Raw genomic sequence first — 13,061 nt, forward strand, 5'->3', positions numbered from 1 at the left:
GAACTGTTTGCTGTTTCGAACTGACCCGCATGCGCAAACGAACAATAACAATGACGTCACACGTTGCGGTTGCGCTAAAAAGTTGGCGAGGTTATGGAGGAAGTATTGTATCATCTGGTGCAAGCAAACATATCATGTAATGCTATAATGTGATGTATTCAATGCAAGCATTATGAGCTGGTTCACGTAACCACTTTATATAACACTCTTAACACACACGTTACCAGTCACGTTTGTGTCACGTTTTCGCCGGCGCAAAAAGAAAAAAAAAAAAAAAAAAACTTTTCGGCGCATAATTGTGACGACTGTCGATGTAGATTGACGTAAAAGTCGCATCAAATCCGCCTTGACTGTTCACACTGCGGCCACATTGGAAAAGATCAGATTTGGGTCTGATTCAGGACCACATATGGAAGTGGCCCAGATCTGATTTGAAAAAATCAGATCTGGGCCAGATTTGAGTGTTCACACTACTCCTGAAGAAGTCTGACCTGGTCACTTGACCCCAAAAAAATCGGATTTGGGCCACTTTTACCTGCAGTGTGAACGTGGCCTATGTGCAGGTCGGACTGAAGGGGTCATGAGAGTGCACATTCACACAAACACACAGGACAAAAGACAACAAAGAGACTGTCCACGGTGTACAACATGCTTTTATGAATGCAATGTGCTTTTTTTTTTTGAAAACAGTAGAAAACACACATATATGCTTAGAAAACCTGTTAACCGAGACTGGAACAAGCTGCCGTGGGGTTGGATGAAGTAGTTGTACAGATAAAACCATGATCTGTCCAAAATCTTTCTCTCTCTCTCTCTCTCTCTCTCTCTCACACACACACACACACACACACACACACACACACACAAAGTGCATGCCATCTATATATAGCAGGTGACTATGTCTGTCTTAAGTTAAAAAAAAATCTATAAAAAAAAATTAGAAAATTAAAACAATCTAATCACAGGATACGTTATCTGACACACCTTTTATGTTCGAAGCTTCTTGTCTACATGTCAGCTGTGGCACTGTGGATTATGGATTTTTTTTTCTTTATTAGCAGGCAGAGTGAAAAATATATCAGAGACCAGAACACAAGATATTATAAATTTCTGTGACATATTCTGTAACAAAAAAAAGAAAAAAGAAAAGAAAACTCCAGTCATCACTGGATTTGTGCGTCAGAATTGAGACAGTATTAAGGCTAAAGAAAAACACTGTAATAAATAAATAAATAAAAAAAACAAATAAATAAACAAATGTAATTAAATATCAGCAAACACATTAGTCCATTGGAAGAGAAAAATCTTTTTTTAAATAATAGACCTAGTTCTGAAAATCACTTTTTTTTTAAAAATAAGCACATCACACCAGCAGGTAACCGTGCACACATATTTATGGCTCTTATTCATAAGGATTTAAATCCTGGATAATGTTTTTGTTTTGTTTTGTTTTTTAATCCAACCCCGCAGTACGCTTTAAAGACATGAAAAGAGATTTACACAAGAACAAGTGTGTTTGGCAAGTTTTTAAGGAGAGGCATGCATAGATCACACAGATCTGCTAGTTCACAAGAGAGAAATTTTTTCAACGGTATAATTCCTAATCTCTTAATAAGATTTATTGGTCATAAATACAAATAATTAACAAGAAATGTGTCACCAAAAAGCATGGCACTTTGAATATAGATTGTATGGCCTATCCAATTTCCAGTCGGTCTTTAACAGTTTGAAAAAAATAAAAAATAAAAATTGTTCCTATATTTAATCTTTTGTTTCCTAAAATTGAATCCGAACGAGTTAAACCCTCTACTAAACAATTTTTTATACATCAGTGTTATTGTTATTTGAATTTTTCTTAATCTTTCTTAAGCTAACAGTCACAATTTGCTCTATGTAAAATAATCTAGAGCATATGGCAGGTAATAAGCTTTATGTAAATTATCATATACAGTATAAGGGGAAAATATTCATGCGATTACATATAGTCGCCTGCAGATGGCGGCAGAGTCTCAGTTTTAATATCATGTTACAAATTTGTATATTAAACTAGTCTCAACAGTATTGTAGTTGTCACAGCTTGTATTTTGAAATTCGTTCATCAGCAAAATATAAATGTTTTTATACACTTTAAAGTAAAATGAGTCTCTTCAAAAACTGAAGACATCCACCACCCAGACACATATTGTGATAATCTGGCAGTAAAATTAGTATTGCCTGATAAAAAACAGGTTCGTTTTAGTGAATGATTTATTGAATTAAAGACCTACATATGGCTTCATGGTGTTATTATCCTTCATCAAGGTATTGTGATGTCACTACATTAGCGAAACTCAAATCTCCCTTTGCATGGGCAAAATAAATGACATGAAGCAGTGAGTATCTAAAACCGTGGGGTCTTCTGTTTGTTGCCTGTGTATGCAACAGTTCAGACAAGAGCAGACTGTTGAGGGGGCGAGGGAGCATTAGACCTACTTTCTAAAGCTCAAAGAAAAAAAAAAATCTGTTCATAATATGTCTATTGCAAATTCATGAAAGGATGAAACGATACTTCGCACAATTAACTAGTGCTACTTTATCTGGTTTAATAATATTCTGTGCCCTTTAATGGGTCAAAGTTGGGCATTTCTGTGTGTAAGCTTTTGCAGGAAATTATTAAAATGCACAACTAAACAGTATCATATCAGGATATGCTTAAGTACTCTTACTATTTGTATAATATGAGAAAATATTTTAGTTTAATAGCTACTTCTCTTAGGCAACGTTCCTCTGATTTACATCCATTTTTTATGTTATTGCTCCAAAGTGTGTGTCTGGGAGGCAGGTGTCAGAGCTCCAGTCCTCAGAGGCAGAGAGAAAAAGAGACAGAAAGAAAAATGAGTGTATCTGTCTGTCTATCATCCATACAGCTGATACACTCATCAGGGGGGCAGAACAGAGGCAGTGACAGAAGTGGAGCAGCTCCACTGAATGTATTTGATGAGATCTGAAAACTGTCAAACACTGCCAGGAAGATACTGTTCCATCAGAAATGTCACGCTTTTCTCCTGCCCTTAGAATCTACATTTTTAAACAGACCAAGCAGCTTTGTAGTTAAGTTTGTAGCTACTGAACAAATTCAAACCTGGCCACACAATATTAGAGCTTAAATAAAGAAGATTATAGTACGTGGTATTTAAACATCACTTCAGAAGAGTGACTTAAGCATGCTAAAAATATTTCACCTTTTCTTCAATGCTGTTCCATTTACTAATAAACACTTTGCAATTTGACAGATCCCACTCACGCCCAATCTGTCTGCATTTCACACTCTGTTCCTTAATCTGAAGTGTAAACAGTAAATCAATGACATATTCATGACAGATGTAGAGTGTTCCAGCTGCTACGTGTGTCTGTGGATGCCGCTGGTCTTGTAAAGAGGAAAACTGGGTGGGGATATACGGGGTCACACGATGCCGGGAAAGCTTGGAGTCACATCCCCGGCTGAGCCTCCTTTCTCACCGTCCACCACCACACCACACCTAAACACAGTGACTGACTGCACGGCTAGTAGCTAACGCTAACAAAAAGCTAATAAACGAATCTGGTTGTACAACCGAACGAACGAACAACATCGAAACAGGTCACAGGCCAAAAGGACAACATCGACTGTACTGATGATGTACACACTTCATCCTATTGCATTGCTGATGATGTTGGTGAGGTCTGAGAACATTAAGCTACGTTGCAGATTAGCAAAATATGGTAGAGAAATGAGGCGGCAAAAGAGTTTACCTAGAAGAAGCATTCTACTCATGGCTCTGGTTTGTTAATCTGTTCTCAACACCACATTTTAGGTAAAGACTGTCATTAGTTTCAGTGTCACAGCTCAAATGACTTTTGGCAGAAGAGCCTGAGACCAATTGAAGACTTTCATTCGTTTAGTCATTCATTTATTCATTTGTTTGTTCAATACTTTTCAGTAATTGATTTATCTTTTTCAGGGTGGTGGTGGAGCCCGAGTAACACTGGGTATTAAGCAGGAATAAACCCTGGAGGGAGAGCACACACACCACTAGAGACAATGTAGCATAGCCAATCCACCTACCGGCTCCTGTTTTTGGGAGTCGGGACGAAAGCTGAGAAACTGGAGTGACATGTAAAGCATGCAAATCTCCACAGAGACAATAATCCAAACTCAAGATTTAACTAAGGAACCCAGGAGCTTGATTTTCATATTTTACCCTCTTACCTCACCAAAGCTACAAACGAAACATAGTAGTATTGAGAACAGATCATCCTTCAGATCATTAACATGAACATCTGTACAATAACCAGTAATTAAAAACAAAGCATTAAAAATGAAAAGAATAAAAAGTACAAAACACATACAAACTGAAAACATAAAGGAAGAAATACCTTCTACAGTCAAATACACATGGGTTAGATGGGTGTCATGATATTCATTTACATCCATGGTCTCCAGCCAGGGACCCCTCTCTCATTGAGACCCAGTCGGGGTTCGGGAACAGGGATTAATGGGGGGATGACGACTGGGTAGGAGAAGCAGAGACTTTTGCACACTGGCCGCCAAAGTAACAAGTCAGAAAAAGAGGGATTATGGTGATATGTGATGATTATAGCATCACTAATCACCCTTTCTTCTATATGTATGTGTTTAATGTTTAATTAACATCTATTGTCATGATGTTATATACAATAATCTGAAATTGCTTATGTATGGATCTGATTTCTTATTTTGAGTTTTTCAATGTGCTAACTTTAAAAAAGTACTGTTTCGTTATAACAGTGAAAAGAGTCATGCCTATGTTACATTATTTATCCTATACAAAGTCTAAAAAGCAAATGACAGTAAGCCAGGATTTCTTTGTTATTGCACTATGCTATTACTGCTAGTGCCTGCAAAAGAAAACCCAACAGTAATTAGCATAATTAAATTGAAAATGCATGGTAAAGCTAAGGCAATAACCATGAACACAACATTCTTCTCAATTAACATATTCACTAATGAATGACATTTACCTAAAACAAAGGTCTATACAGTAGCTTAATAGAAAAATAAATCAAGCTCTGCTCATTATTTTACCATTCCCTGAAATGCAAACACAAGAAAACTCAAGTGTGCTGATGAAAATTTGTATATGTCTTGCATCTCCCCTGCATAGTACTATGTGTTGTAAACAAATAAAGCTATAACTGTATTGTGCAGGTGTCGCTCGGTAATGGCTTAAGTGTACATTTGTTGACATGTACTTACAGCAAGTGTCTGACATCAAACGGACCCGATGCCCGCAGCCTCCCCCCATGAAGGCTTATGGGTCATCGGTGTGTACCTAGGCCAGGCGGTGGAGAGGATATGAGAAAAAATCCCAATATCATCCCTCCACCAGCCTGGTATAGGCATCGTATATCCACTAATAGTGCAGCCAGTACCCAAGGTTTGGCTTCCTAACCAGACCCTGAGGTCCTGGCTGCATGTTAGCTTACATCCACTATAGTACAATGCTGCTAAGTGAATAACTGTATGGCAGTAGCAGCAGTGCACTCACAGTGTTGCGGCCAGTGTGCTTGTCCCAACTTACACAGCACCTAATCGCAGACATGACAGAAAGCCAGGCTTGTAGTTCAGAAGCTCATGATTCAAATGCCTTTAGCCATTTTGTTTGGCCAATAGCATGACTGGTGTTTAATTTAAAAACATAACAAATGTTGTTTGTGCATTCAGTATTTTTTAAATTTGCATGTAATTTCCTTAGAACCACTATAATGTATATTAAATTCATTAATGGACTTTAACTGTAACATTGGTTGGTGGTCATATAGCTCTAAGGTGCTGCTTAGATTTTGCATAACAATAACATTAGCAGTAGCAATGCTATGTTAAAACAATGGCAACCAACCATCCAAACAAGCAAGGTAAAAGAAACTTATTAACTTATTAAATCAGGGTGACTTATTTGAAGCATTAACATCTTTTCAAAGGGCAGTAAGATCAAGGTAAATTTATTCAGATTAGTCCCTTAAATGTCTTCTGATATTACTGCGAGTCAGAGCTGTGCGTTTATGTTGGGTGTTTATGCCTCCCCCAGGGTGCCCCTGGCTGCGTTGTTTCATATCATTTTCATGTTGAACTTGCGGGTCCCTCCAGAGGTGGAACTGGTAGTGGGCCCCTCTGTCTTCCTGAATGAGTACTCTACTGTGAAGTTGTTCTTGCGTTGGCCCCTTCCGCGGCTCCACACGAACAACAGCAGGAAACAGAAGAGTACTACACCCAGGAAGGTGATGCAGCCCATGGCTGTAGACACCAGGATTGTGGTGAGGTCAAGTGTGAACTTAAGGAAGACACGTGTGCTGTTCAGACCAGTGTCATTAAAGTCCACCGCATACAAAGAACGGTTGGCGAACAGAGCAGGGTCCACTGGTTGTCCTTTCACTGTCAGAGTGGCAAAGTATGTATCATTGCCACCTGCATTACTGGCGATGCAAATGTATGTGCCGCTGTCAGTCACCTGTGCATATCGAATCTCCAAGGTTCCACTTGGTAAGACTGTGATCCTGCTGCTGCTTTTCGAGGTGATCTTTCGCCGTTGTGGTGAGATCCAGATGATTGCAGGTGCCGGTTCCCCATCAGCACGGCACAGGAAGGATACCAACTGACCCTCTCGCACTGTCACTTGTTGAAGCTTCCGGTTGCGAATCTTCGGCTTCTGACAAGTGAAGTAGTCAAACAATGCAGAGTCCGGAAAACTGCTCAGAATATTACCCTGTACCTCAGGTGGAGCAGCACATATTGGCATTTTCCCATCAAAGTTCAGAGTGCGTCTGCGTTGTAGAATCCAGAGAAGCCGGCAGTCGCACGAAAGTGGATTTCCATCTACTCGTAAAGTTTCAAGGCTGTTGACAGAATGGAAGGAGCTCTCCTCTAGTGTGACCAGATCATTGTTGGAGAGGTTCAACACCCGAATTTGTCTCAAACCACCCAGAGCATGAGGCTCCACAGTTTGCAGATTAGTGCTGACCATGTGCAGTTCTTTCAGCCTTATAAGATCCTTGAATGCCCAGGGTTCCAGCACAGATATGGGGTTGTAGGAGAGGTTAAGGGATGTCAGGTAAACAAGGTTGCGAAAAGAAGCAGAAGGGACTGTGGTAATATTGGAGTTAGTAATGTACAGCCATGTCAAGTTTAGACCCTGGAAACTAAGGGGGGATATGTATTCCAGGTATGGCCAATTATCTATCTCTAGACCACGCAAAGCATACATCTTGCGGAAATTTTGGTCTTCGATGGTAGAAATGCTGAGGTGGCGTAATCGAAGGGTGACCAGGTTGCGCAGGTAGGATAGGGTTTGACCAGAGATTGAAGTCAGGTTGCATCTTTCTATGGTTAAGTCTTCAAGACCTACCAATCCAGAGAAAGCTTTATGAGAGATATAGACCAAGTCATTGTCACCAACCTGGAAAGTGGGAAAAAAAGATAAAAAATAATTAAATATCAGATTAGGTTTTTAGGCATTTAAACTCAAAATATCATGAAGAATTCATCCGTCCTTCTAACCTCAAGGCGTTTTAGACTGTGCAGGTCCTGAAAAGTATAATCCAACAGGATGACAATCTTGTTTTCACTCAGGTCCAGGGTAGTGAGGTTCGACAGGCGAGCAAAGGCACCCATAGGCACCAGCTTCAACTGGTTTCCACGAAGATGCAGTGTTCGCAACACCTGAAGACTGGCAAAGGCATTGGGCTCCAGGGTGGAGATAAGGTTCTCGCTGAGGTCCACTTCTTCCAGCCGTGGATATGGTGCCAGATCTCCTGGTGACACCCAGCGTAGCCGGTTCCGGCTGAGGTCCAGCAGCCGGGTTTCTGTTGGGATGCCCTCAGGCACACCCGACAGACGCTTACGTTGGCAGGACACGGAGCGGAGCTGAGCCACACAGTCACAGCGTGGCGGGCAGCTCTGGCACACTGGGGCGAGGGCCAACAGGGTGAGGCTCACACCCAGCCAGCCCAGGCCCCATAGGGCAGCCATGAGCACCCCACCACCTCACTCTTGCGGAATCAGTCTACCACACACCTATGGAGATCAGAGAAAAATGAGACATGAGATGAGAGTGAGAGGAAAAAGTGGTGGAGGTGTGCAATTACAACATACATGCAACCTGAAATATATGTGAAATTAGCATATAAATAGACACTGCGACAAAAAGCAATAATGAGATACTATCAAATGTCTAGGTCTAAATGTTCTCAATTAAACTAGGAATAACCTTAAGGTCTGGTTGATTTTGCATAAGAAAACACAAGTTATCAAACCTACTGAGTAATTCAAGCAGACAAGCAAATGCCCCAACACATTTCTGAAACACCTGCACAAAGCCTGCATAATGTGTGTTTGTGTGCTTCATGCCTGCCTGCCTGCCTGCCTGCCTGCTAAGACCATCATTTCACTTTGAATAAATTAAAACTGAATAGATAATGTGTGACCTTCTGATTATGTAAAAGGAGGATATATTTGTTGCACCAGCTGAACAGCAGATAACGCTGAAATGGGGTAAAACAGGGGCAAAAAGAGCTATTGTTCTACACTAAATACACTGTTTATATTGCTCACATCTCTAGCAGATGGAACCAGACTATTGACAAATTGCACACATCTTCTCAACGCCTTTTGCAGCAATTACGTAAGAATATAAGAGCATCACAAGACCCAGCTCAGAAGTCAGAGCCATGTTCATTGGCACTTATATCCATCCAAGCCTTTTGTTAATAAAAAGACAAACATTTGTCAAAAGTAGAAGTAAATCTTAGATAGATTTCCCATGAAAAATCAGGAATTACTGTGACCTGTAAAGCGAAGAGAGTTAATTTTAATTTAATCCTTTATGCTCTTGAAGATACTCACTGACTGAAAATCAGTGGAAGACATATTACTCTGCTATCATATAAACTTTCTAAGAATTTAATTTATGCCCAGTGGCTTTACTGTCATCTGATTTATTTGGGACCAAATTACTCTGGAAAGGTACATAAAAATTATTTTTAGTAACACCAATATTGCAATTTAATTGTAGACAAGGAACCAAATCCTATGAATAAAGACCTCAATATTGCACAAAGGACATTATGCTCACACCTTGTAAAACTTTTAACAAGGTTTTCACATCAATTAAAAGTGTAAAGTAGACTAATTGGGAACAAAGGAGAACAAAAGTGATTTTTTTTTTACCAAATAAATAATACATTTGCTGAGTGTATAGATTAAAACCCATCAAATCAAGTTATTTGTATTCAATAGGATTGAGAGCCAATGAATGTTAAAGCTGCTGTTTGTGGGCTTTGGCACACACTTAAAAGTTGAATCACTCGGCATAGTTCCACCCTGCTCTGAATCTTGTAGGGAATCCAGCCAGGCGACTGCTCCGTGTAATTGCCAAATTCAACACTCGCTACAGCCCTCACAGCCTCTCAAAGGGCTTCAGAGTCACAGCAAGTCATGTCAGTGCATTAAACCCACAGTAAGTTCACCTTTTGGGGCCAAGGAACTGGAAAGGTCTCAAAATGTCACTGGGAATTTATAACTACAAAGTTATAACAACCCGCAACATATGTTCAACACTGTATGAAGGGCCTAATAATTAGCTGAGAGTGAAAATTCAATGTGTCTCATTGAAGCTAGAAAAAACTCTGAGAACTTCTGTGGTCTTCTGTGGCTGAGAAGTGTTTTTCATTAAAATGCTTGGGGCAGAACAGAATCAGACAGTAAAGTGTAATTACTGTGTGCATATTTCTGTATGTTTCACAGCTGATTATAACAATTTGCAGGTCTCTTGGTGTCTGGTTGGAAAAAAGACTAAATTTGTACAGAAGTTCATCTTCTTTGATATTATATTGTTTCCATCATTGCTGATGTTGGGTAAGATCAGTTTGGATTGTATCTTTATTAAAAGCTGTAAGGTTTGCCACCCTTGCATGAGATTGTGTTTTCTTAATCACAACATTAACATGCCATCCATGGCTGGGAACAAAAGGAGCAAAATTGGCCATGCTTTCTGAGTGGGAGACATCATGGAGTCAGTCACAGTGACACTAGCCAGTCATGTCTGTGAGATGCATTCGGAAAGCTAGCCTTTTCCTCAGGGTGAGTTACGCTACCTTGTGATGCAGCATGAGATGCAATTTGGCTGACTTTGTGTGTTGGCTTTCTTGAAGGAAGCATGTGTTAGCCTTCACCCTTTCTGGTTCATAGCCGTTACTGTGTGTTAGGGGAGAGCAGACTAAGGGATGGGAATTGGCAGATGACCAAATTTGCACAAGAGCTCTGGTTTATTTTAGAGACTCAAACTCGCAACACGTTGCTATGAACCGACATTTTAATATCCAATGGAAAATCAAGAAAACATGCTTACACAAAGCCTGAAATGAAAATGAATAAAACCTTCATAGAGCTCAAGGTCTTATCAAGGTATATCAACTATTAAACAGACTAAGCCACCTTTCAAAAAGAAAAAGAAACATCCAAAGTCAAGAACTAACTGCCACAGAAATTCACAAAAAATCCAATCAATCAGCTTGAGATCTGAAAGACTTTGGCGGCCAGTGGAATAAGAGTAAAAATTTCTATCACATTCGGAACTAGCATATTACTTGTTTCTCTATGAAATATATTAGCATACGAGTTTGACTGTGAAAATTCAAGATAAAAACTGACACATTCAGTGTCTTAACTGTTTAGACATGTTCACTCTCCTTCAAGCTTCTGCACTAAACTGATGTACTGGTGCAGCGGATCTGTGTGTCAAATAACGCCTGAGATGCATTTTGTTGTTTTCGCACAGTACTTTTTGTCATTTCAAACTAACACGAACACATTAGCTAACTCCATCACAGAAAAAAAAACCCAACTCAGTGTCTTACACGCCTTCAGCTCACAAGTACGTCATTGTCACTTACTCCACCAGCACTCCAGGGGACTGTGAGAAACCTAGTATTTATGGTGATAAAGGAATGCCTGTCAGAGACCAATATCCTTTTAGAGCATCTATGACTCATGTTAATATTCTGTAGGGCATTAAATCTACACATCTATTTGTCCTGTGTTCCTCATTTCCACTTTCTTCATTTAGCTGCACTCTCATTACAATAGCATTACCGCTATCTGTCATCATGGACTCTGCATGGTCACGCAGGGAGACTGGGACACTCTGCAGGATGCACTTGCAGTCTTTGCTCTCATAGACTTATAGATAATTAATAGCAAGTAAGAATACAGTGGCTTAGAAGACATCCAGAGATGAAGCTATAGCTTTAATACACTGATTAATGAATTGCCGTAATTAAAAATCCTGCCTGAAACTGAATTTAATTACTTGCCGGGGGGAAAACTGGAACAGGAAACTGTACACCAAGTGCAGGAATGTCTTCCTTTTTTTCAATTTGTAATGCATACAAATTGTGTCACTGGACACAGAAATAATTTGCATAGATCATAACATTTTACAACATAAGAAAGTATAAAACATCAAGGTAGCCTTCAGTACTACAGTACGCTGTTAAAATGAAAATGCACACACACACACACACACACTTACATTTACAGCATTTGGCAGACGGCCTTATCCAGAGCGATGAACAAAAGTGCTTAAGTCTCGATCACTGGATACATTAACTCTGGTTCACTAGGTTACATATTTATTTATTTATTTTCATTATACATACAACAAACAGGGAAGGAAGTGCTAGATGAAGTGTTCTATACTTCACTTCTATTTATAAAATCTATATGTACACTTCTATATATAAAACCATATATACTAAATATACTAAATAATATACATATATAATAAATATTATATTATATATATATATATATATATATATATATATATATATATATATATATATATATATATATATATATACACATACATACATACATATATAAAATAAAGATAATATTTTGCTATGAGACAATACTCTATAATTGTCTTCTATAATTGTCTATAATAGACTCACATAAAATTGGTCATTTTTTTGGCCAAAAAAAAGAAATGGCTGAAACATTCAGTACATCCATACTGATTAATGTAATCTGCCTAAAGACAGCCAACTGAGTGCAGTCATCTACAAATTAACTGAGTCTGAGAATGCCAGACAGGCCATGTATTCTAGACACTCATTATTCAAGATCCATTATTTAACATGGCAGACAGACAAACCGACAGACAGACAGAGAGAAAGGAACTCTTCTTTTGAAGGCTTAGAATACAGGCTCCCAGTGAAGTCGGCCTTTACTTTGTCACCGCTGCAGCAGACAGTTATAAATACACATTGATTTTTTGGTCAGATAGTCTGGATTGTCAGACACACAGGCAGTGTGGTGTTCAGATACTCCTGGCTACCTCCATCCCATAATATAATCTCAAAAACAGCCAGGAGACTGTGGAACACACACACACAAACACACACACACACTCTTGAAGGCCAAAATTCTGATTTGTGAAGAATGTAAATGCAAACGAGATGTTTTTATAAATAGAAACACAGGAATGGGTGCAATATAATAATCCCTCCATGTCAACAAGTCTTTTGTGTAAAGGATTCAAAACAATATGTTCCATTTGTCCCATGAGTCACATTTACCCTAAAATTATTCAGCTACAAAAATACTCTGTGAACATGCATGGTCTGAGATGTCTTGAGATTTGGGAGGAGGAATTTGTTAACGTTATTTTAAAATCCTTCTGAAATCTGTTCCCATACTAAAAATAGGATGGTGCACAAGAGTCTGTCTTGTTTGTGTGTGGTGTGTACCCCATTTAAAGAGTGAGAAATTTCACAAACTATGCGCTGCTTTCACATCAAAGGTACAATAAAACCCATTACAAAACCTATGCACAAGCTTTGTGGGAGTATTGTGTCACATCAAACACACGAACAAAACCCAAGCACTGGCTTAGACATTTCTTGTGGCAGAATGAGGACACAGACGGTGTCTCAGCATCCAGCATGTGACTGTTTCGATGGCAGTTGGGGAGAAAGAAGGACAGGTGTAGTACTGTTGGTGCAAG

General features: G+C 39.2%; 1 protein-coding gene across 1 annotated transcript in view; it reads right to left on the reverse strand.

Moving 5' to 3' along the window:
• Positions 1–753: 753 nt before the first annotated feature.
• Positions 754–13,061, reverse strand: part of LOC132845610 (leucine-rich repeat and immunoglobulin-like domain-containing nogo receptor-interacting protein 3) — a 47,067-nt gene continuing 34,759 nt past the window's right edge. Inside the window, exons 2-3 of the mRNA XM_060869715.1 lie at positions 7,553–8,068; positions 754–7,451 (exon numbers count right to left, since the gene is read on the reverse strand). Coding sequence (XP_060725698.1) covers positions 6,108–7,451; positions 7,553–8,023 — 1,815 coding nt within the window. The 5' untranslated portion in view covers positions 8,024–8,068 and the 3' untranslated portion in view covers positions 754–6,107. The remainder of the gene's footprint in view (positions 7,452–7,552; positions 8,069–13,061) is intronic.

The sequence above is a fragment of the Tachysurus vachellii genome, chromosome 1 (genome assembly GCF_030014155.1).
Source record: "Tachysurus vachellii isolate PV-2020 chromosome 1, HZAU_Pvac_v1, whole genome shotgun sequence".
Classification (NCBI taxonomy): Eukaryota; Metazoa; Chordata; class Actinopteri; order Siluriformes; family Bagridae; genus Tachysurus; species Tachysurus vachellii.